Source organism: Bacillus rossius, chromosome 15 (assembly GCF_032445375.1).
Source record: "Bacillus rossius redtenbacheri isolate Brsri chromosome 15, Brsri_v3, whole genome shotgun sequence".
NCBI lineage: Eukaryota > Metazoa > Arthropoda > Insecta > Phasmatodea > Bacillidae > Bacillus > Bacillus rossius.
This window is the reverse complement of record NC_086342.1, coordinates 1,184,784-1,212,038: the sequence shown is the minus strand read 5'-3', so window position 1 is coordinate 1,212,038 and position 27,255 is coordinate 1,184,784. Positions and strand designations below refer to the sequence as shown.

Here is a 27,255-nt window from a genome sequence, read left to right as displayed (position 1 = left end):
ATTTTACACCTTTAAAATCCAAATTTTCCCGGGGGAGTATCCCCGGACCCCCCTCTTTAATACGGGGGGGGGGGGGCGTAATGCTTCTTAACACCCCCCATACACAAATCCTGGCTACGCCACTGACCCGAGGGCTGGCTAGCGTTTCAACGCGAACACACTCACAGTAACTGGAGTCCGAGCTTGTACAGTCCTGCACACTCGCGACTGGGCGTCGCTCTCTCCCCCGAAGCACTGCAGGCCAATGACATCTGGCCTGAAGAGCTCGGAGTGTATGCAGTGGCGTCACAGCCTTAGCAGACCCCGAGGGCCTAGCGCCAGACAGGGGCCGACAACCTCCACAGATGAAGCTTAAAAGGTTTTAGTTTTCAACGGGCTTTCATTATTGTTATTTATCTTGGGTTTTATTCTGTGTGATATTTTGTTTAGGCTGTGAGTTTCCTGAAACCTAGGCTACATTCACGATACCACGCAAACAACATGATCATAGCACTGTACATTTGCACACAACACAGCGGTTCGAAAAATTCCATCTTAATTCCCTTTATTATTTTTGTAAAAAATTTAATTTTAAAATGTTAGAATGTTGACGTCTATTATTACATGAAGCAATTGATTACCTAAATCCAAGCCATTTAGTTTATAACTACAAAGCTTTGTCTCGCAAATAAACGCCACGTTTAAAATTAGTTTCACTTGTTATCTTTTAAATGCACCCATCAAAACAATCGCTAGCTACTCAATGTCACTGACGTGGTGTTTATCTATGACGTATTGTACGTTGATTGGTCGTGCACAACAGTTCAGCGCACAGCACGGAGAAAAATTATCAGTTCGACAACTTTCCGTGCGCAGTTTGCGTGCCGTTTTGCTGAGCGTGGGCTATTTCCCAGCGTAGCAGTTGCTATCTCTACATTCAACTTCCGTGCGTGTGTGCCGTGCGCGCGCTGTTGTGAATGTAGCCCGGCGTTAAGGCGGGTTTACGAGTGGAAATTAAAGATTATGGGTTAGTCGTGTACTTAATATACTAATGGAATGGTTTATGATTTGATGGGTCGTGTGCGAATCAAATGTTGACTTAAGAACTAACAGAGATGATTATATTTTGTAATTTTTCCTTAAGAATTATGGGAAGCACTAATCAGAGCACAGGAGAACGTATTTTTGGCGCGAAATTATGTTTCCTAGGGGAAAGCAGGTTATGATATAGTTCGAAAGAATAAAATATGGAAATATTATAAATAATGTCAAGAAACGTTTACTTAGAATAAAATTGAACGAAAAATGAAAAAAAAAAGTCTGATTCTCTTATATGAAGCTTTATTTTGTTTTATGGCTTCGAAAATTGATAATTATGATGCGTTTCTGGTTAGTATTTGCTATAATACGACTCTACAAAAATGTATTTAAAATTCAGGAATATAATTTTTATATTTTTAACCGTCAACAATTTTATGGTAGCTTGGAATACATGATATTAGCGTTACATGAAATAGTATTAATAATAAAACTTAAATGTATTTTAGAATTACTTTGTGTAAAAATTCTAGTTTACGAGCTGAATTGTAATTTTTAAGTACAATCGTAACCGTGATTTTGGTATTTCAAGTAGGTAAATAACCAGTTTCATCATGGTTAAGCTGAGCAAATACTCAATCAGAAAATAGTCCTAATTTAATTTCACTTCAAATGCAGACTATACTTACAAAAATAACAATATTACCAGTTTAACAACTTTAAAAGTAAAAAAAATAAAATAATGACGTGTAACGGGACAAACACCCTCATGTTTCTTCAGTCGGTAACCCAGCTCCAAGAGCCAGCCGCAGAGAAGCACAGGCTGCAGGTAGCCGGGGAGACGTGTGGAGGAGGCAACATCTGTCGCCGGGGCGGATAGGCGGCCAGGTGGTGACACTGTTCCCCGGGACAGGTAGCGGGCCCACTACCTGCCCCTCGGTCCGCGCCCCGTGCTGTATGAGCCAGCCCTGTCTGCCCTCAGCCCAGAGCCCTGATCCCTGAGCACTGAGCCCTAAACCCTGAGTCCTGAGTTCTGAGCACTGAGCCCGAGCCCTAGCCCAAATCCTGAGTACTGAGTACTGAGCCCAGATCCCTGAGTCCTGAGCCCACAGCCCACAGTCCTGAGCCATGAGCCCTGAGTCTGGGCATCGTGGCAAAGCCGAGACAAGTGCGTCGCTCCTACCTCACAGGATCACTCACAAGATAATCATTTACATTTTTTTTTTGTGGTCGCAGACGCGAATAAAGCCAACTACAGCTGGGTGCGGCAAATCTAAAGGGCCTCGCTCGCCCGGGCACAGGTGTGCATAGCTTCAAGTAATGCCTCCATTTTTAAAACTGCTCAACATATCCGACAGGTGTTTGTCTATGAAAAGGATTTTAAAAATACGCTGAGATGAATGGTCCCTCTTTACGGGTTTCATTTCCAACCTGTATTTTTAACTAGGAGCACCAGCGAGCGTTGCGTTGTCATCCCGCCTCACCGACACAGATACGCCCCTGACTAGGCCAGCGTCACGGTATTATTTGTGTTCTGATGGGGCCAATTTGTGAACATTAAACTCTACAATCATGTTGTAATCAGGGACATGTTTTTTTTTTTTTTTTCCGCAAAAATAATCTGGCTGCTCGTTAGACTACAGACACGTGTGCCTGTAACAGCAGTATCTTCCTTGCAATTGGCGGCCATCTAAACGAAATGTTTGCCTTATATGGCCCGGTCATTCAGGACGCTTTTGCACCGCACGAAATTGCTGTGATCGTCTGATCGTGTACCTGAGAGAAACACAGACGATGCCACAGGGTTATAACGCACAGCCTCTCTGGAAATATTTTCACAACATTACACTGTGGTCGGCAGAAAGGGAGCGTTCAAGTATTACGTAACGAATTTGGGGGGGGGGGGGAGGGGGGGTCTTGTAAAACGTTACGATGCGTTACGGGGGAGGGAGGGGGGTTTGACCTACGCGTTACGTCACATTGGTTTTTTATTTTTTTTATTTTTTTAAACCCTTCAGAACGGTCGCGTAAGACAGATTCTTTCACGCATTTTTGAAAAAATTTTTCTTCAAAATTTCAAATGGCACAATAACTTAATTTTTTTTTACCTTCACAAAATTGCTTCTGCTCGCTTTACAGGATTAGTGAATATTGTTTTTTTTTAACTCCAAATGTATATATATATACATATATACATATATATATATATATATCAACAGCTGTGATAGTTTTTCTCGTCACTCCAGTAAAGTAGTTAAAACAAAAAAATACCGCTATTCGGATGGCTTCGTTATACTTCGGTTGTCAACGTAGACTCCAATCGCCATATTAGAAATTATATAGGTATTGATATTCAAAATACACTGTTTTCTATGTGTGAGATTTTCTCTCATCACAACAGTAATGTTGTGGTACGAAAGACGATTGGTCTGAAAGGTTAATAAAAAAACTAGTGAATTAAAATCTCCCAAGTTTATTTTTTACGGGGGATTCCCGATTGAATTGTTCGTATTTTGTTCTCCCAAGATGGCAACCCTTTTCGTTTATGTGAACCAAGCACTCGACCGACTGTATGAAAATTGACAACTACGATATTTCGGCGGAATATAGAAACCCTGAAGATAGCTTGCAGGATTCAGCAGAACCTAATATGGCGTGGTATAGCGCTCACGTCCGTGAATCGCAATATTTCTTGCAAATTATTAAATGCGCGGATGAATCCTGCTGTTCCCACTTGAAGAGTGCATTAAAATCTGTCCTTCCAGAAACTTTCCTGCCGCCACCCTGCCCAATCCTTCAAACCGCAAACAAGCTCGTGGTACCTAGTCAGATAGACAAAGGATCATGCAAGTTTTCGCCACTTCTTGTGAGGTTGTCTGTTGATCTGTCGCCTGCTCTAGAAGGGTTCAAGCAGATGCCTTACGATTTCTTTTGCCCATCAGTACAATCCGACCTAAAGAACCGAGTATGTTCAACCTGTGGGGTTTATTTTACATCCCACAAGAGTGTGCAAATGCACAAACGTTACATGCATGGCAAGACTGCCCAAGACCTTCGTGAAAGTCGAGTACGGCCACAGCGACTTGCTGCAAGAAGGGCAAATGAGCTTCTCTGCATTGTGCGTCGCTGTGAAATATCGTCTGAGGATGCCGATTGGCTCGACGAAGACGAAGTTGATGCAAGCGGGTTAACAATTCCGGAACCCTCTTCGTCTGCTCTCCGGATGCCAGTAATGAAAGAATCTGAGTGGCTGGCAAACCCATGGACACAGGAGCAGTTAAACTCCAATTGAATTGTTTTTTTTACAATCTACTTATTTTAATTATGACTAATTTTATTTTAAATGGTTTTCGTTTTCGTTCAATCGTATTCTTAAATACGATTATATTTTGACAAATATATTTATTGCAGTCAGTTTTATGTTTGTAATTGCATTGCCAAAGGTAAAAATAATTATTAGAAATAAAATTTGTTATTTGATTTTAATAGCTTTATTAGTAAAACGCTAAAATAGGAGAATGCATGAGAAGAACAATGGCGGATAAAGCAAAAAATGTGTAATGACAGAGCCAAGTCAGGAAAACGACGTAATTATATGTATGATTGCTAAATGTATGATTGAGTAGTAAAAATTTATTAGGACAAAGAAAACATTAGAAAGCTCTTGCTTTTAAAAACAAGACATTTCAAATGTTAATAACTAACATTAACGCGATTAAAACAATAACAAAGGTATTTTAGTGATTTATTCCGGTACGTTACGCCACATAATTATGACTTTTAGGTAAAAATGGTCACTTGGGGTTACGTAACGTTTTACTAGGGGGGAGGGGGGGGGGGTACAGAAAAACGTTTTGGCGCGTTACATGGGGGGGAGGGGGGGGGGGGTCAAAAATATCAAAAAATTGCGTTACGTAATACTTGAACGCTCCCCAAACCATGTACACGAATACAACGCCGTCAGTATTGGCAAGAACAATTTGTGACCGCATGGGACTATTTAAATATTTATGGTTAACGTGATAAATATTATAATCAACCACACCGTGTAAATAGTGTAGGAAAAACGAGACAATATATCAACAATCATAAATTGTTCAGGTGTTGTGTGCAATACGGTAAACATTCGGAGCGGCCTCAGATGTGCAGATGTGTGGAGTGAGAAGCAACTGGAGTCGGAGTGAGGTGCTGGTGCCGATCGCCATCTTGTATTACGACGTCACGGCGGCCATTTTAGTTGTTCTTGACCTTGGTATTTGAGCTTGATTTTTCACCTCAGTCGCCCTCTTGGAATCCGCCATCTCTTGACACTGAGCACCCCACTCCCTAAACGCTGCACTTTTCGTTACGGTAGAACTTTCCGTCGTTTTGAAATTACGATGTCACGTCCGCCGTCTTGGAGATGATATATGTCAGTCAATTTTCCGATCCTGTGCCACGTATGCCCCCTCCCCCCTCCCCCCGGCACCTCGCGCGGGACCCAATCAGCGACCCGCTCTGACGTCACGCCCCCTCCCCCCCCCCTGCAGACCACCATTCACTCGAGGGGCCGCTCCACGTGTAGTTACGTGAATGTTCGAGAATGTTCGACCACTGACCGGGCGCCGAACACATTCACTCACCCAGGGCTTGGGTTAACTGCGTCATCATTGAATCGCTCACTACGCCTCAAAGTCAGGTTTCGGTGGAAAATGTCATCGGGAAAAGGCGAAACGGCCGCGCGCGCAATTACACTATAAAAACTAACGCAAATATAATATTTATTATACAACTTAACATTATAAAATTAGTAACATTATATGATAAATAACATTATAAAATTTATTTTTAACTCTTAATAAAGAAAACTCTTAATAAAGATATTCGTTCAATATAGCGTTGATTTATAATATTGTACACTGTTATTGCAATATTATTTTCACATGGGTTTTAACAGGAAAATTATGGGTACTGTAATTTATGTTTGCTAAGTAAATTATTAAAAGCTGTCAATGTTACATCGAAACAGCTCCAGATCTAGAGTTATATGCATTTTATATAAACACTGTGGAGACATAGAAAAAGTCTTGCGTAATGTTTTTCTGAAAAACTAAAAGATGAAACTTAGTAAGTCAATAGTGTGTACAGACTGTGCCTAATCAGTTCAGTGAATGACGCGTTGTAATCACTACTTGATATCTAGATCCTTCTTCGAGTAGATTGTTCCTTTTCAGACTCAAGGTTGTTTCAGTCTCGGCTCTGATGGTTGAAGAAGAATGGTATCAAGTACCGAGTGTTTCAAGATAAGTGGACAAGGGATTATTTCTCTCTGCTCGTTGAAGATAAGCCCTCGTGTTTGATTTTCAGTTGAGTCAATACCGGCTAGGAAAGAAAACAACCTCAAGAGACACTACTTCACCAAACATCTGTCGTTCTAAAGGACAGTGCCTCAAGCTAGCTGTGGAAGAAGAGGATGTTTTCCAAAATATTTTTTCTTTTTTTCTTTTGGGGGAGGGGTAATATAGTACCAAAAACGCTCTTAATCTCAGTGTAGATTCCAAATGAATTTGTATTTGTTTTCATTAATAGCGGTCCACGGTGTGATTAAATTAGTGTTATCTATGTATATTAGGTCGCGGCTCTACTACAAAATCTTCAAACTAATGTATGCACTCAGTCTTTTAGGCCCTTCCTTCGGTACACGAGTTATCAAGAGACCAATCCCTGACGTCACTCATGTACACATGTGACCTGACTGATTGGTCCCAAGACCGGATGTCTTGTTTGCCGACAGAATCGTACTAACAAATTCACGTGATGCACAATAACTAAGCTGAGGTATAGTTCACTTCATAGAACGTTACTTACAGAAACTCTTCTGTCACACGTAGTTTCATTGTCGAAAGTGACTGATCAACTGTGCTTTCCATCTGGTTGCAATACGAGACAGTAATTAAAATCCGTACGTAATATACGCATGTAAATAATACATTTCGGCAAGTTCATTAAAAAAAAATATATTATTTACATTTGAACAAGCTGTGTTTCCAACAGATATGAAAAAGCGTAGTTATGTTTGATAGAAGCCGTGTTGTGGCCGCAAGTCGTCCTAGCCCGGTTTGTGCAGCCCTGAGCGGGGCATGGCTCGCGATTGGCCAGCCGTCGGAAATGCCCCACTTACGAGGTCGCAGTGTTGCCACAACACGCGAGCTACACACATCTGCACCTCTCGGAGTGCCGAGGCATTTAAACTTATCAGCGCGAACAGCCCATGTCAAGCTGAGGCGCGCTCACACGTGCCGAAGAAGACTCCTCATAAACATAGCAGTTAATTGTTAATTGGCTTTTTTTTTTTTTTCAATTTTTTTTTGATGTGACAACGTCTAATAAATCGATGAACGCCGGCTGCACGCACGAAAAAGTGTCCCGTTACACACATTGTCCCGTTTCGCTGTGTCCCGTTACGCTCATTTTATATTGCTCTTTGCTAACCTGAACCTCCTAGCATTGCAACCGAGTCCTTGGCGTAGTTCTGTTTTCATGCATTTCAATGTAACATTTTCATTGCTCTTTGCTAACCCATTCCTCCTAGCATCGCTGCAGAGTCCGTGGCGCAAATATATTATTTTTGACTGCATCTTGGTGTTGGGTAAGCCATTTTCCTTCACATCATTCTTGAAACACTCCCATTCGTTTCCTACTTTTCCTATCGTCCTATCCTTAACAGAATAACACAGATTGGAAGAAGTTAAATAGCAAAAAATGTATAAAAGTTATAGTTAAAATAATCTCTTCGTTAAGGTAATAAACATATTTGAATTAATGAGTGCAAATAAAAGTAAATTTATCAATTAAATTGTAGATTTCATTTCACTCCTTCTTTGTATCGATACAAAATAGTGATAATTCAATAAAAATGATTCAACTTTATTCATGAAAGTATGCAATCATTTCATCAATGTTTTGTTATGACGTCACGTTAAACTATCGTCCGTAAACCGACTTTACAGACAACCAATTTTTAATGTTTATCATGTGATTGGCAGTTATTGGACCTCCCGAAAAACACATTCAAATAACGATCTTAAAAAATATAAATAACGGTAGGGGCTTACTGCACGGTCTAACACGCCATGTTGATTTTTTTGTAGTTTTTATTGTTACTTTTTTAAAGGACTATTTCTAAAACTTTATTTCGATACCTCCCTTGCCTTTTTTTTGTCCTGCCACAATAAGTTTCAACAGATATTCACTTAATATAGTAACATGGGTGTAAAAAGGTGCGCAATTAATTATTCATAATTATGTAGCAGAACAACAAATACAAGGGAGAGTTATCAAGTTCACATTTTAGAAATAACCCTAAACTAAATGTAATGAAGGAAAAAAAAAATAATTTTGTGCGTGTAAGCGCGGGAGAAGTGCGTGATAAAACTAAATTAATTTTTTTGCAAACAATTAATAGAAATAAAATAAAAGGAATGGAGCGATATTATAAATACGTTTGGTATGGTATAAATTCAATTAAATTTTTTAAAAAAAGTGAACAAACACGCAGTATTCAAAATTAATATAAACATGTATATACATATAATTAAATATTTAATTTAGTAAAATTTTTGAGATAAATTTTAATTAATAATGAAAATCAATAAATATGCCAAGTGTTTATTCTAGTTTATTATTTTTAGTTATTTATTTAATAATAAGATAATAATTTATAATGCAAATAAATAATACATACGGAAACATAACCTCACTTATATAAATACACTCGAAAAAGTTTGTAAACACAATTTATATCATTAATATTCACAATAAATACATGTTTTTTTAATTATATTGACCAGTATTCAATATAATTCACTAAGGTATGAAATATAAAAGCACATATATAATTTGTATTTGTATGTAGCTTTTTTTTTTTATTCTGTGAAAATTTAGTTGCATTTTGCGCGCGCATTGCAAAAATCCTCTCTCATCGTTTTTTTTCCGTAACACGCCTGAATAAGTATATAACGTAAAAATAAAATGAACACAGGGGCGGGATGCCGGGATCCAACTGGCAGGAGCAGGAGCAGGCAGTTCCGTGCCGCGGGGATACGCCATCGGTGGTCTCGGAGGGTTCATATTTATCAATCAAGTTGAGGCTAGAAATTGTCGAGACATTACAATGCTAATGTGTGATTCCCTGCTTTAAAAAAATTAACTAATGCTATTACTTATAAGTCACTAGCAAAAATTGTAAATGAAAAATATGTCAAGGTTATAATGGTTAACTAAAATTTTTATATGTCGGTAACCCTTATTTGTTTATATGTTGTTATTAACAGGAAAAAAAAAATGTGTCGTGGTTAGAATGGTTAACTAAAAGTTTTATATAACCCTTATTTATTTATATGTTTTGAAAAAACTGTGCTCACAACTTGCTGTTCAGATGTCACGGGATATAATCATTTGATAGTTAATATAGTTACTTACTAACACTACCAGCAGATGTCGGATACATCGTGAAATTTCGTTGGCTGAAATTAGGAGTAAGATTTAAATTGTGAACCCGGTCGTGTGCTCAGTTGTACGCATGGACTGATGGGCACTCGTTTATGTTTTTTTTTTTTTTTTTTTAATTGAGGCGGGTTTAATTTTTCTTTCCGAAACAATAAATAACGCAAAGTTGTTATTATCTTTGAAAAATTTGTGCAATGGGAGTGCATGACTTGATGTAAGCTTTTGGACATACGCCATTGCTAAGAACTTTTTCTGTTGAAGAAAAACTAAAAAAACTAAAAAAATAAATAAATAAAAATAGCCAGTGTATTTTGGGTATTTTTATTTATTTATTTTTTATATTTTCTTCAACAGAAAAAGTTCTTAGCAATGGCGTATGTCCAAAAACTGACATCAAGGCAAACCTGTTGAAAAACACGAGGACTGTGAATGCCGGGACTCAGTTGGCAGCCCTGCAGGCCGGCGCGTGGGCGGGCCGCGCTAGTACGAGGTGTCGTGCGGCCTGGCGCATGCGCAGCTGTGCGTGGCCTCGGCTGCAGCCCGCAGCATCGCGGTGCAGCGCTGCGACGTGACGCCGGCTAGCTGTAGTTGCCTGTATTCCCCCCCCCCCCCCCATCCGCACCAACCCTCCCCCCTCCTATCCTCCACGCGTCTGGAAGACCGCGAATACTGGAAACTCATCGCGCTGTTTTTCTTCCGTGCCCGCATACAATTACCGAGACTACACTGCCATCTAGGAATTTACAAATAAAGCAACATGTCGAAAGTTCGTAACAATGGAATGTAGAAAAGTTTTTTTTTTTTTTTTTTTTTTTACGCTTGAATGGAGGCTCTAGATAACCATCAGTCTCGCACAGTAGAGTATTAATAATAATAAACACCTCAAGACTTGTTTATTGTCAGGATGCTCGATAAAATTTACAAATTCGGAAAGTTTTTTTTTCTTTTTTCCGTTTTAAAGCCAGCCCTTTTTTTTTTTACATTATGGACTATATTATACCTGATATTTCATTTTATTGAGTTATTATCGAAGCCACCAGGTGGTAACACATTACCGTAAAAAAAAAACACAATGAACAAACAATAATATTAAATTATTTATTTATTTTGCTACTGCTTATTGTTTAATTTATGAATTTAAGTAAGTCATAAACACTTAAATACATATGTAATTATAAGTATCACCGTTATCTATGAATTTACAAAAGAACTAGCTAGCTATAGTAGCGCTATCTATCGTGTCGATCTTAAACACTTCTTGGGTGCATATCGGACTATTTGAGTTGCTGATCACAGCTCTGTACCACCGACAAAGGCGAGTGTGTGGCTACAGAAGTGTTTTCAGAACTGAAGGTTTATTGAAGTTATACTTGTTTGGGCGCGTTGTGGAAAAAAATATGAGAGTGAATTGTTACGATGCGCGCGCACCATGAAACGGAATTTTCACAGGAAGATTGCGGACACGTGTACATAATAATTTAAAAAAAAAAATAGGGGACACACCAAACGAATTGGTGTGCCAAATGGAACTCGGTGGTAGGTAGTGAAACTACACCGTAATATATTTGGTAAAAAAAAATAATAAGCACAGTAAAGAGTAATTTCAAGTTTTTAAAAACCTAATCTATACTATTTATACTAGTATTACAACTATTAGGTATAATACATATTCTCCTTACAATCTTCCGTCAGTGGTTATAGTGTGCTGTTAATAAGCTAAAATAATGTGGTTTAAAACTAGGCTGTAATTTTTTTACTTTCTTTTTAAATTACAGATTACTGGATTACACAAAAAAGTGCTATAAGCAAACATATATGAATACATTGTATTTGTTTATCGTATTGCTATAATATTAGTAAATACATAGCTCAGTCCATTGGATTGAATATTTCATACAAGGTAGGCCTATATCCTCTATTTTTACTTAAAGTAATATTAAATTAATTACGTTTGTTAGGAAATGTATGTCCATGAATTCGCATAGATAAAATATAAAACTTTATAATATTGCAACTATCCTTTAATACGTAATAATTTATAGTCTAACATGTGGGGCAACTATAATGTATTATATTTTAAATAAATTTTAACAACATGGGCGGTATTTTAATAAATCAGGTACAAGCCGACGTTTAGTATTCTTTTCGACTTTTTCGTTTTTATCAGAGACGTTTCATTGTATAATTTAACCGAATCGATAGTCGCCGCAGCCATGATGTAAAGAAGGGGAGGTGAAACCGTGCGCAGGTTTTCCCCCTCCACGCGCTCCCTCGCTACGTCACCTTGGTTGTAGCCAGCGCTCTTCTTCAGGCGCTTCCCATCCATCTCATCTGCGTCTCGTGCGAACCTTTGTTATTGTTGGTGCTTACACAATCCTGAGTGCTTTTATGTAGCTGTGCTGTGTTGGGATTTCACACTCATTTCAAAAAGACTCGAGATTCTGGCATAAAATATTTTTATTTTCAAAAAAATGAAGATCTTTGCAATAAGTGGGTGAACGTATGCAAAAGGAAGGACACATTCTGTGTTAGCAGAGGTAAGTTTAAACAAACGTGATTTTAAGTAGAAATGTCGTTTTTTTATAATACGAGTTTATTTTTTTTTATATGATTAACTGTAGGTTAATATTAGGTCAAGGAATATATTTCGTGCAAAATACTGAGTTATTATCTATAATAATAAAGTCTTACGCGGTAAAAAGGTTATTTACTGAATTAATTTATTAAAAATGAAATCTCAACGTATATATCCTACCCATTAATAAAAACTCAAATCAATTGCTTTAAAATGTTTGGTGTTCGGGCATCAGCGAGAACTACAGAATTTATTTCAATTTAACTTATTTTTCTTGTTTGTTATAGTACTAACCTAAACACTAGGTTGTGTAGTATTAATAAAGGGGGGGAAATATTTCATCAATGCATGTAAACAAATCGAATGAAAGTAGGAATGTGAACCCCCTATACATCAAAAAGAAACATGCGCATTTTTTCTATTGTTCAAAATGTTCTCTTTAATGTAGTGGAGAGGACATATGATATCATTACGTTTAAATATATTTAAGTATACACGCAAAACTGTGAGATAAGAATTATAAAATATACAAAAAGTAAACAGGCTTACATACAACCACTTTTGAAATTCGAGGTCTAATATGTTTGTTTTAAATGAATTCGTTTAGGCTTTGGAAGAAGTTAATTTTTATTTTATTACGATATGTATTTAACTTAATAATGTTAATTCAAAATACCGCTCAAATGCGGTGCGTGAAAGTGAATTACTTTTCTTGTTACATGTGATGATACTGATTTTAATAATATGTTAGTTACCTAAAGGTATTTTAAGATTTCAGCACTACAATCTCTTTGTGTTGTGTTATGTTGTTGGTTTACACACAATAATGAAAATTAACGTAAATGAATTCATTGTTATCTAATTTTGTCTTTGCCAATTTTTCCATTCAAGCGTTTAGATAATGGTACAATTTTGTTTCGTCTCTCCATGTAAGAGTTTGTGTTTACGCCTTAAATAGCATTTAACGCGTTAAAAAAACTGCCGTTTTAAATACTTAAAAATAAGGTTTGCAGGGACCATAGCTCAGTACATTCTCAGCGCACGTGCGTGTGTGCTCCATAGGTAATGACCAGGAGGGGGGGGGGGGGGACACAGGGGCACGTGCCCTCTCACCCATCTAAGGTTACAATATACATTGATTAATAACGACTTTTGCAGTAATAAACAGGTATCATACTAGGCGCAGACTCACGTCCCTCCCCTCCCACAGTAATTCCTGGATCCGCCCCTACTGTGTCTACAATCCTAACACTAACACAACTCGGCTATAACTAAAAACAGTGTCGCACATAAGTTTGCATGTTTGTAGGTATTAATTTTTCTAGATTCTATAACTATAAAGCGCATGAGGTATATAAAAAACAGTTATGTATTGAAAATTGTACATGTGGACATTTGCAGCGCGGCTTTGGAATAGTAATTATGGAGGTAAGCGGTTTTTCCGTAAAACTAGATATAAGTGGGAAAAATGGTATTTCCGATTTTAATATTTCAATGATTACAATGATTTTATTATATTTCAATATTTTTATATTTTTAATGTTTTTATCACACCATTTACCTTGAATTTATTGCCTTCAAATCATTTTAGTAATTACAGAATCCAGGAGGAATTTTTAAACGCCAATTTTAAGGGGAATTAGATGAACTTGGATATTTATTTTGTAATTTTTTTCCATGGAAAGGCCGTGACTCTCTTCAATTGTCTTATCAAATTATGCGAGTGCCTGCAAATGCACAATGTACAGGAGGTAAAAAAAAATACTTATTTTGTTATAACATGGAATTTTCAGTAATCAAAATTATAGCAAGCAACATTTTTAGTTTTCAGAAGTTAACGTTATAAAAATGGAGAAAGAAACACCTACAGCCAAGATACACAAGTTAAAATTACATTCAAATACCCATGAGGGACGGGAGTTCTTCAAGCCATTATGAATCGATTTTGGCTTTAATAAAATGTAGTGTAGAAGGCATACGGGTTTTGTGAAATATTTACTGGCGAGTTATTTTGTAATTGAGTTATTTTTAGTAATCAACCAACAATTATGTGCCATGTTTTAACGCACAATGTGCTTGAGGGATTTGAAAACTATTAGGTTTTTCCTCTCCAAGATAATAAAACAAAACCAACCTTTTCGTTTTTTTTCCTGTGAAAAATTTTTTGTAATGCCTGCAAGCTGTTTTTTTGCTGAATATTGTAGAGCTATTTGGTTTAATTATATGTTTTTAAATATATTTTTTTAATATACTTTCTATCATTATTTACCCTTTTGTTTATTGTTTGTAACTAAATAAAATTAAATTTAGTAAATAAATCAAAAGCGCTTATGTTTATGTAAATTACAAATAAGTATTTATAGAAACTTTGCTTTGTGTCAGATGCTTTTTTTTGTAATACGTTTGTATTATTATTTGTCGCCTGCATCCTGAATGTTTATTATATCTATTTTATTAATATTCATAATAAATATTTTCGAAGTATATTCATTCCAATTCCCATTACCATTCTGTGTTTACAAGACCCAATCAACATTTTGAATTGATGAAACAGCAGAAAAATATTGCTTCGTTGATTTTATTATTAATATAAACCCCGTGTTAGATGCTAATACATTTATTTAAACTGTATGTTCTAAATGCATGCTATACAATGTACATAGCAAAGTATTTCTACGCTTCGTGGTCACTCTTACTATTCAAACGATTGTAAATGAACTGTCTGTGCGTCGTATTCCCGTAAGCGCGCTGCGTGCAGACCGGGCGGTGCGACCAAGGTGACGTAGTGCGCAGTGGAGGACGCGTTTGGGCGGCCGGACGGTTTCACCTCCTCTTCTTTACATCATGGCCGCAGCTGCTCCGGTAGCGAATTCTAGCGGCGGGTGCGGAACTACGTGTGAGTCGCGTTCAGAAATTTAGTGGTTGATATTTAATACTGCTCCATATAATTAAAAAAATATATTTATTGTGAATATAAGTGACATAAATTATGTTTATAAAATTTTTCAAATGTATTTTCGTGTGTATTATACAAATCAGGTTTTTGTTCCCATTTGTAAAATTAATTTGCATTAATAATTATAAATTATTACATTATTTTAATTAAGTAATTAAAATTTTTATTTTATACACGTATTTATGTTAAAACTGAATACTGAGTATTTATTTAATTAATTTTCTTACAGTAATTTTCAAATTAGTTCAGTCTTAAATAAAAAAGAAGACTTCTAACGCACGTACATAAGTACACACACCTCCCCCCCCCCCCCAAAAAAAAAATTGCTTAATGTTTTTCTACGAGAAAATCATATTTTCTTTGTCACAATCTATTGAATGTATTAAATGTTTATGTATTAAACAGATGCATTGTTCATACGGTCTGCCATCTGTCGGACTAACGTGACATCAACGCCAGGTTTTAACACAAAAATTTTGAGCTATCCGGTGCTAAGGGCCGCTTGCAGAGGCAGGTGAGTCAAGTCCGAGAAAAAACTTGGCAGGTTAATCAAATGGAAGAATACTCCACTTCGTCTCAAGTCACGACTGTGCAAGCCGGCCTAAGTCTCTAGTATAGGTCGCGTCTGACGTGTCGGAGCTAATGGCGCAGATGCGGACATGGCATCTGATTGGTTCACGTGACCTCTGGCACAGTCGCGCGCAGCGAACTCCATCTCCCGAGGTCAAACTGCACTATTAGCCTCTGACGTCATGAACAATATACACTAATGAGAGGCATGATGAGTACAAACAAACTGTAAGATAGCACGAGAATAATATTTTCCTAACCAAACTTTTTTATTTTTAGGATTTTAATAATTTCGCCTTGGGCGTAATTTTCTTGTACCTATTTGATTTCCGTTGTTTTGAAACGGAAAAAAAAAGAAATACCCGAACATGTAAGTGAAAATTATGGACGTGTGTAGACATAAAAATATTAGGTTTGGATGAAATAAAATTTGTAAAAATTTGTAGTTAATGTTCCAAGAAATATATCGAAATTCCATTAAATCACATTTTTAATTACTCTCTATTTTGCATGAAGTTCTCGAGTGAAGTCAAAATAAACGTCCGTAGCAATACACCATGCTTCGCTCTACGTGTGATCACGTGAGCCAGACACAGGACAAGTGAATGTGGCACGCTGTGTCGGACAACAGACCCACATCGCCTCCCGCTCAGGCGCCATGACGTCACAACTGCCCCGGAGTCTGTGAGAACAGCGGCACGTCCGACAGACACGAAGTCATATTTATTTATATTTAAATTCGGGCTTTGTTCGGCGCATTAGAGGCGTGTATGCCTCTCTCCTTCACTGAACCATAAGGAATAAGGAATGCTCGTATCCCCACATCTGGAGCACGCCACATCTCTTCATTCCCGTGACTCTATGAGAACGTACTCGCCCCTCCGCCAGGGGCGTAACCAGGGGGGGGGGGGGTGTTAGCGGATCAACCCCCCCCCCCCCGCTTAGCACAAAATCTTTAATTAATTTCTTATTCATCACTCAAACAAATTTCATATTAAAATTAATAAAATTTTTACCATTACAATATTTAAATTTAAGAACCGAAAACTGCTAAAATAGCACTATTTTACACCTTAAAATCCAAATTTTCCCGGGGGAAGGCCCTAGGACCCCCCGCTTTAATACGGGGGGGGGGGGGGGGGAGGCGGCATGCTTCCTAACACCCCCCATACACAAATCCTGGCTACGCCACTGTCCTCCGCCAAGCGCTTTAACATTTCCACAAGAAATATCAAATTACGTGCCAGCTTTCTGCAGTCTGTGGTTTGACACAGTCTTCTCCGAGTAAGCTAGGACACGTCTAACCACATTTCTTGTCTTCTTTTTTGCGTCAAGTATTTACCTTATTATCATTTTTAGCTTTTTTTTTTTACACGTTGCAGTCAGTCACAAATCTTCCTTTCACCTTTTCCTTAATGGTTAACCGCACACCTGGCGTGCTACCGGCAACACCATTTCAGCTGTGTTTACAACCCGAGCTTCCCTGAGCACTGTCGATATTCTCTCGCATCATGTGTGAAGATAATAAAGCCATCCCTGAAATGGCCTGCCTACACTGTAAAACATAATTCTGCATCGGAACACTCCTTATAGTTTTCATGATTTTATATATATATATATATATATATAGGTATACATGTATGTGTGTGTGTATGAATGTTTGTTTGTTATTGATGCGTTCCTAAACCATTCATCCGATTGCGATGAAATTTTGAACACTTGACCTTTAAAACACCACGAAGATCACTATCTAGGTCAGATTTCGATAAAGCCAATCCTTAAAGCAGAATTTAATTATTCCTGATGATTCATTTGTTTTCAAAACGCATCGTTTATCCGATTTCCATGAAATTTTGCACACTTGACCTTTGAAACACGAGAAGAGTTACTGTCTAGGTGAGATAACGTACAATAGGTAGCGCGCGAGTCGTATCGGGTGATTACCAGTAAATATTTTATTACATTTCCTCATAGGTGTGCCCAGACATTTCCATTAAGGAGGGCCCTGCTAAATATTTAAATCAGAAGCTGAATTTAGAATGTTAAATAACCTAAATACATTCACTCATTGACTTGTTTATATTTTTGTGCAGTATCAACGAGATACTAGTTAATATTTATATCCGTATAATTTAACAATCTTGGAAATATATATTTTTTTTTTCCACAGACAATGTTTAAAGGGTACTTACTTACACATTTTTCCCCCCTCGAATTTCCAATAGCTTGGTCCAGATCTACCTTGAAATGAACTTCATTTTAGTGAATGCAAACACAGCAATTCAGACAACAGAACTTTAACAAACCTCTTAAAATATTTTTTTTTTGCTTGGCTATTTTAAGGGACCTCATGTTTTAAATAAACTAAGGCGGCTTTCCAGAACGATAAAATGTTTAAAAATATTGTTAATTAGCATGCTGCAACACTGAAACACAGTTTGAGTGTCACAGTGCTAGGAATATACGAATATTAACGAACGCATTAGAGAAAATGCCGATCTGAGTGATTACATTGGGGGGGGGGCATGGCCCACCTGGCCCCCCTGTAGGCACGCCTATGCATTTCCTCTTGTCTATGGTCCGAATAATAATGGTGGCACGTGAGTCGTATCCATGGAGGTATTAGTCTATGGAGTGTCTGTTCTGAAGTTGAAGTCAACGGGTTAGCAATTGGATAGCAAAATAAATAGTAGCTCTATAAAGGCTAATATGTGTGTTCTTATGCGTTTCTATAACATTCATCAGATTGCGATGAAACTTCGCATGCCCGCTGAAGTTTCTGAATCAGTAGCTACAGCCATTTTACAATTGGTGGCGCGCGTATGTTTTCAACAAATTTGTTTATTTAATATAGTTTAACATAATTTCGTATGTTGTTGCATTACAGAATTTAATTAAATGTAAAAGAGAGATAGAGAGAGGCATAGAAAATGAGATAGTCAAAGAGCTATATATATATATATATATATATATATATATATATATATATATATATATATATAGGTATATAGAGATAAATAGAGAGGTAGATATGTAGATAGAGATTTAGTATAAATATGCATAGATACAGAATTAGAGAGATGATTTGTATGTGTGTATTTACTACAAATTACAAAAAAAAATAAAAAAATTGAATGAGGCATTGCAATGCATGCCGGGCATCAGCTAGTATATATATACATATTTCAGTTACATCCGTGACATTTCTATGTGATTGATATTATATTCTAGTATTCAAAAAGCAACACTACAACGAATTTTAAGAAGGTGAAATTAACATAAATTTTCTGCAACTTTTGTAACCAAAATTTTAAACCTTAAGTTATAGTTTAGTGAAATTAATATAAAAGTGTAGTTCTTTTAATCAAAAATGTTTCCCTCGTCTTGGTTATGTTTTGTAAAGGATGTGCTTGCTGTGCGATTGTAGGTCATTAGGTACCCAAACTGTAAACCCAAAATTAAAACTGTTAATTAACTTGCACAATGTAGTTGCTTGGCTTGTGGCTACTAGCCGCGTCGAAGGCTAAGATTTCAAGGACGTTTCGGTCGACCTTGCAGTGGCCATCTTCAGGCGAGTAGATAACTATGTTTGACAGTACACAAAATTCTATAAATAAACGTCCAGTCTTGTCTTCGAAGATGGTCATTTTTAGGTAGCCCGATAGAGAAAATCGGAAGCCTTCTAGCAACCCTGAAACTTGGGATTCAGTCCCAAGTCACACCCTCGCAAAACTTAGCTCACTACGTGCATTAAGTGGCAATTAAACCGGGAACCAAAATAGTGGTTTTTTCCCCCACTTCTGGTCGTTACGCTGCCGGTAATTTGAAGTTTTTATCGCCAATTTTAAGTTGTACTTGAAGCAGTGGTTACCAGGAGTGAGATAGAACCACTTTGCCAGCTGTTCGCTTCAGAATTCTTTCAAATTGTTAGTGTAAATGAAAGTTTTTTTTTTTGACGCGATAACGTCTTATAAATCGATGAACGCCGGCTGCACGCAAAGAAAAAGTGTCACGTTCCAGCCTGAGCCGAGCGTGCAAGAACCAGCCAACCACAGTGGGAGAAAATCATCTGTAATACCAAACAGGTTAAGGCGGGCTCTTTTAAACTGATTGTTCGTGATTATATTTAAACAAAATTATTTAAATTAAATTTGCAAAAAAAAAAAAAACTGTAAATAATAATTGAAAAAAAAAAACCGTATGCAATTTTTCATCAATGTTTTTCTTATGATGTTATCACGTAAAATTATCGTCCTTTAACCGACTGTACAGACAATCCTCTTTTTTTTAATGTATTTCGAACAGTGGCGTAGCCAGGATTTGTGTATGGGGGGGTGTTACGAAGCATGGCCCCTTCGTATTAAAGTGGGGGTTCCGGGGGTCCTCCCCCGGGAAAATTTGGATTTTAAGGTGTAAAATAGTGCTATTTTAGCAGTTTTCGGTACTTAAATTTAAATATTGTAATGGTAAAATTGTTATTAATTTTAATATGAAATTTGTTCGAGTGATGAATAAAAAAATAACTAAAGATTTGGTGCTAAGGGGAGGGGGGGAGGAGTTAAACCCCTACCCCCCCCCCCTGGCTAAGCCCCTGATTTCGAAGGACGTGGGCCCCTGGTGGCGACTGCGCTGCTAGCTGAGTGAGTGTTCTCTCGCCATCGAGGAAGGAACGGAGAGGAGCAGCCGAGCTCCGCCAACGAGGACAGCACGACTGCAGCTCCGGAGGGAACGACCTGGGACACGGCGGTCGAGAGCGGGGCCACACACGCACCACTCCTGAGAGACACGAGTGCTTGCCGAGGCTGCAACAAGGCGCCGCGCGCGCCACCTGGCCGCCGCCCCGCAAACACTCCGCAGCTGTTTGCCCGGCAGATGGCGCGGAGGTGCACCGTGCACTCTTGTCGCCGGCCGCAGCGCAGGTCCGCTACCTGCTCGGTGGCGGACACAAGACATTCCTTCAGAGTGCAAGAGTCTTTCAGTGCTCGCCAATGACCTCGGCAAACACCAATCTTTTAAGTTTTCTCACGTTGTTTCATTGTTGCAAATGAGATTTCATTATAGTACTGTTCTATCTTGTTGAAATTCAGCAATCAATAGTAGTTTTTCTTCTATGGCACCAGGGGCGCAGCCAGGAGAGGGGGGGGGGTTTAGGGGTTCAAACCCCTCCCCTCTTAGCACCAAATCTTTAATTAATGTCTTATTCATCACTCAAACAAATTTCATATTAAAATTAATAATATTTTTACCATTACAATATTCAAATTTAAGTACCCAAAATTGCTAAAATAGCACTCTTTTACACCTTAAAATCCAAATTTTCCCGGGGATAGGACCCCTCCACTTTAATACGGGGAAGCGGCATGCTTCTCAACACCCCCCATACCTACACAAATCCTGGCTACGCCACTGTATGGCATTAACCTGAAAAAATTTCAAAACACTCATAACATCATGTGTATGTTCGCGTACTTGTTTTTTTTTTGTTGCTTAAAACGTCTGAAAACGGTCTGTGAATAATTACCGCAAACACAATTTTAACTTTTACTATAGCTGATTCAACATTTTAAAATTACAGTGACGAGATACGAATCACGTCCCGTGAGTTTAATAAGCGCGTGCTTTACCGCTGCGCTGCCAAACCCATTCATCGATTGCAATGAAACATTGCACATTTGACCTTTGAAACACGAGAAGAGTTACTGTCTAGGTGAGATAACGTACAATGGGTAGCGCGCGAGTCGTATCAGGTATTTACCAGTAAATATTTTGATACAGTTCCCTTTTGTCTATGGAGTGGGTGTTGGTTTCTGGAAGAGCCTATGATGTACATTCTGTATTACACAGACCCGAACAAGCCCGAATATCTACCTTCGGCAAACTTCGTCAGTTTTTTTTGTTTATTACTTTACAAATTTGTGGATGGTTGGTTATGTTAGGTTAGTATAGCTACATTAAAAATACTGTCAAATCATTTTAATGCCGACGTTGGCCAAAGGTAGATATTCGGGCTTGTTCGGGTCTGTGCAATACAGAATGTACATCGTAGGCTTCCCGTTGGTTCTGAATTCGAAGTCAACTGGTTAGCAATTACATAGCATAACATATCATAACTCCATAAAGGCTCATTTATAAATATAAAAATGTTTGCCTCGACAGAGCATCGGACCAGGCTCAGGGTAATTGTTAAAGTCGCGACCCACGAACTGTAGCGATCACGCCGTTGCTGTCTCTCGCCGCAGCATGAAGTACCAGTGGTTATACCATGAAGCCTGTTGGTAAATAACATACTTAATAGGCTACACAAGCTTGGGATGATTTGATTTATGTTACTTATGCCAAAAATGTAACTTAAATTATAGTAAAAAGATTTTTAATGCGACTCATCACACTAAAAAAGGATAAAATGCTTGATAGGTTTCATCAATTAAAAAAAAATTTAATTCAACAAATGAAGCTCTCCTTTATTTTTTGCCTCTTGATATATAATCTATACTCTGTCACTTCTCTACAACAAAGTTTACATCAACTTAAATCATATGCAATTGCAATACCAATATAGCATCTTAACACTATAGACACCTTTACATACAATGGAAAAAATATACAAATGAGATCAATATTTAATACATCACAGGTGTTAGAAACATTATATTAATATTAATTATATAAATTTTATACACAATTTATGCATGAGTGAAACTATATTTGCCTGAGGATACAATTTAGGCATCAAGAGTATAAGAGTACCGATGCACACTTTGTAGAGATCTTGCAGTACTGTCATTCATTCAGCTCTGGACAAATCAAAGTTGTATTAATTAGTTTAGCCGGAGTCACAAAGATAAAACAAATTCCCAATCGGCACGTCACATGAAAAGTAAAACCACCCAAAAACCACATAATTTTGTCCTTAGACACGGGAAAATACAATTTGGTGTACTAAATGCCTCGATCAATACAGATGCTATTCACCAACATAGCAAAGATACTTATCTTTAAAATCAAAAGGAAAACCTAAGATCCACACACTGTTTGTAACAAGCCAGAAAAATCTGAATTCGCGCAACTTTGAAATTTTGGTTTCAGGAAAGATAAAAATGGTTTTACGTATAAATGTGGCTGACAACCCTTCAATTTAGATATGATCACCTAGACCTGCAAAAAAGATTTTAAAACTTAGAAAATACATGTTTGGGCATGTAACTTGAGGTCGCTGGAATCTTAGGCTACTGAATGCATAATGCAGCTACCTCAAAAATATGGCCGTAAAATATCTATAAAGCGATAAGTAAAAGAAGTAAGGCTCTTTTACAAAGATGGCAAACTATAAAGCACAAAAAATTTACAGTTGCACTTCATTTTAAAATTTTGAAGAATTTAATTTTGTGTGTGCAATGTGCCTATCAATTGGTTCATTAATGTAAACTAGTAACAATAAAGAAATATTAAAAAAAAGCGTTGTAATTAAGTAATGAAATGATTTTATTTTGAATATAAGGAAGCAATGGGAATATTTTGAATTGCAACCTAAAGCAAATGACTCCATAGCAGAACATACCAATTCCTTTCATTAGATATCACCCTGTTAGTTATCAGTGATGCAGTTCCAGTGGTTGCATTGAAATCTGTTTTCATATCCAGCAAATAAAATTCAGTTCAACATTTCACTCTACAATAGAATGTTTGCAAAATGCTTCATACCTGAGAACCCTACATAGCACAAATTTATCGTACTGCAGAACAATAAAAAGGGATGTGTAAAAGTCAACATCCCAAATTTGAGACAAAATTTAATAAACACTTTTTTATTTTATTTTATAAGATATGTGATGTAGGATCGTTGGGATCATTCATTACAGTATACATTTTATAAATCACTGGCAAATTGTTAATTGCTTAGTGAAACGTACACTGCTTAATAAAACACAAGTTACTGGCTTGAACAAATGAGATCATACAAACATGTCTATCGCAGAGCCCAAGGCTTTGAAAGTTACGACGAAAGCCACCATAAGCTGCCGGCTACTGCCAATAAATTAAGCTGTTATACTAGTAATGTCAAGTGCTGCAAACAGTACTCTCAATATTATCAAAAGACATTTAGTGATTTTGAAATCAAAAACTTCTTTTGTACTTCAAATTTCTCTTTGGATTACACACATACTCACACAAAAATATCTTATTTTCTACAAAATAGCTTTCTTTTAGATGATTCTACAACACAAACACTAATGATACATACAACCTGGGGCGGAACCAGAGGGAGGGGGCATGCTTTTCCGCCTCAGAAGGGTAAAATATGCATGGATAATGTGACTTCTGAAATAATTAACAGTTACTACGCTAGCCCCCCTCCCCCCAGAAGTCAATCAGGGATCCGCTGCTAGATACAATATTAATAACTTTGAAAGTAATTCCCAGCGCAATGGTAGAACTAATTGGTCAATCCATCTCAAAACACTGCCATGCAACATGAATCACACAATAACAACATCAAAACACTACTTGAAACACGTATTCACACGGCAGACGATAAAATACATTAACTTGTCACCGCTCCTGTGCAGAACATGTCTCGATTATGCCCCATGAAAAGCAAAAAAATATTTCGCTGAGCAAAGCAAAAATTAATTTGCTAAGCAAAGCTAAAATAGTTTCGCTATGAATAGCTAAAATGATTTTGCTAAGCAAAAACATTTCCTGCATATTTCATATAGTCGTAGCAAAAACATTCAGTGAAAATGCAATTTGAACCACAAAATAAGCTACGTAAATTATATATGTTTACAATACTGATAAAAATGAGCAAACTTTGTTAATATCCATACTTTGTAAACACATTTGTAGTTTTTCAATGGCTCATGAACTGATGCTATGAAAGAATTTCTCATATGCTAGGCTAATATGGTGCTTAGGGTAAGAAATGAAACTAGCTCCTATACCAACACACAAACAACATGAACCAATGTTAGCTGGTCTAAACTATGACCTCAATGCAGAACTAAGAGAAGAAAATAATGTGAAACTTCCTGTTATCAGCAATATCTACAGACACACACACACACACACACAAACACCATACAGCAAATGTTATAAACCATCAACATTTATTTCTAATCACATCTTTATCTCGTCAAGCTACACACAAACAAAAACTGTCATGGACTTCAATGACCAGCACTGTGATGTCACGTCAACATTTTCATAATGGCAGAAGTCCTCGATTTATCAAGATTTACTTTTCTCTCTCAATCTTCCCTTCCCTACCAGCAGTGCCAACTCTTCAGGTCTATAATGCCATCTAGTAAAAAATGTTACTCTGAAGACACATTGCTGCAACAGAGGACGAGCAATAAAAATGCTATAAAAACATTTCTCAGATTTTAACACTGTGAACTTGCTGGTAACTTGACAAACCATGCAACATTCTTAAAAATTTAATTTGTAACAATCTTGAGGAAGAGATCATAAATTTATATCTTTAATTTATTTTAGTTATTGATATTTCATGAATTATGTTTGTGTCATACCAAGTAAAAAAAATTCATGCCAAAAAGCATAGGGCCTACCCTACTATATACTATAAAAAATATACTAAAAAAATCTTTGCAAATATACTACCAGGAATTTCTTTACATTTTTGAACTATATTTTGTTGGACTTTCCAAATGACATATCACAATTACATGATGATCCAACAAGTGAGAAACACCAATAAATAACACACAACAGACAAGTTCAGAAATAAAAAAAAACAATATGTCTGCATAACTAAATTTGAGAGGTATTTTAATTGGTGATTTTTGGAGATCAAAAGAAATCTTAACTTCTTGCGAGAACATCCAAAAAAAAAAAATATTTGAGACATCAAAAAATAAATTACTTACACATATCTACAACCAATTATAATTCATTAATTTTTCTAACATAATATATATTTATATGATTGTACAAATTTATTGGAGATCTGTTTTATTCTTCTGTTGTGTTTGGAGCCATCGCCCTAGCTGCTTGTCTTGGCTTGCTTGGGCGGAGGCTGCTCAGTGGCTGCAGTAGCAGGTTTGGAGTCCCCGCTGCAAGGTCGCTTCTTGGCCTTCATGTAATCTGCAACAAACCAACAACTGTAACATATGCACACTTCCAAAAATAATATATACATAAATTCAATGTCATCCTTACTATTATAAATGTGAAAGTGCATTTGTCTGTCTGTCCTTTCACACAGCAACAGATAGACATGATTTTTTTGCAGAAAGATAGTTTATGGGCCGAAAAGTGCCAAGACTACGTATAATTATGAAATTCCATCCCCAAAGGAGTTAAAATGGGGTAGATCCAGTTTTGTAATAGAAAATCACAGGAGGTAGGTCATACACACACAAACAGCGAGCTGGTGTCATTTCTCTATGTCCGCCGCACAGTCATATAGTAAGGTCTGGCAACTTCCTTGGTGAAGCTTGCGGGCTGCTAGCTAACTATAAGGCTTTAATAACAGTTTATTTTAAAACTTCATAATAGATGGCATTGCCTTGAATTTGTAACGCGCTCATTTGGTGTGTCTATAACGTTTTGCCTAGGGGTTACCCGACTTCCCACAAAATGAAGCTGAAGATTGAAGTCCCGTTTTTGCTGATGCACCGAAATTGTGCAATTAAAGAGACTTTTAAAATCAAAATTTCCCTTTTTTCTAATGACCTACAAACTTGAAACTCGGTTGTGATGTTCTTTATATTACGATGTGTTTAGCCAGCCCAATGCTGGGCCCTTCAGCTAATAATTTATATTATGGCTAAGCCCAAGTAGCCAGATTTTTAAATGGTCAGGAAAATTGCGTAGACCATGTGTGAACAACCATAGTTGGATACAACTAATCTATTGCTTATTATATGGTGAATACAGCGAATTGTGCAAGCGCATCAATTAGGTTCGGTCATGGGGAAGCACTAGTAGTGTAGCTGTGCAATTACTTTTTCATATCTAAAATAAATAATTACAAACTTCTTACAAATTATCTTAGTAAAAATTAATAAAAAAAAAGCTGATACCAATGGAGAGGAATGAGTTTCCAAAATTGCTAAATTAAGTCCAAAGTAATTTTTTCTTGGATTACAGCTAAACCCATTGGCCAAAGTTGTGTGGCAGACAACTCCCAAATTCAGTGGCAGTGACATCTAAAAATCTTATATCTTGAAGGAAAAGGCTGAGAAAACCAGTCAAACTTATAATAAATACAGCAAGGTAAACACAATAAATTACAAGAGGTTAAATATTATTAATAATGATAGTTATACTTTGACCATATTCAAATCAACATTTTTTTCCCCTTAATAAATGATAATTTCTAGACGCCAAAAAGATTTGCCTGAAGATATTTCGGGAAAATCATCGATAACAGAATCCATCATGGCCGGATGGTGGTTACAATACAAGTTCTCCCGAACGCAAGTCTCATGTGTTAAATTTTGTGCCACTTCACATTGAATTGAACACTTCCGAGTGCAAAAAGTGATAACACTCAAAGGAATGCAATTCCACATTTCAAGTTTTAATTGTGAAGTATGTAGTTCAAAGTTTAGGGTAAAACATTCTTGGACGAAAAAGCTTCATAAAAAAATTGTTCTTATTGATTTCCTAAACAAAGTTAACTGAG

General features: G+C 37.0%; 1 protein-coding gene across 2 annotated transcripts in view; it reads right to left on the bottom strand.

The window, feature by feature from the left end:
* Positions 1-22,040: 22,040 nt before the first annotated feature.
* The window catches only part of LOC134539230 (uncharacterized), a 31,141-nt gene continuing 25,926 nt past the window's right edge, over positions 22,041-27,255 (bottom strand). For both annotated transcript variants that reach the window (XM_063381025.1, XM_063381024.1), the window contains exon 3: positions 22,041-25,709. In XM_063381025.1, the coding sequence (XP_063237095.1) occupies positions 25,609-25,709 (101 nt within the window). In that variant the 3' untranslated portion in view covers positions 22,041-25,608. The remainder of the gene's footprint in view (positions 25,710-27,255) is intronic.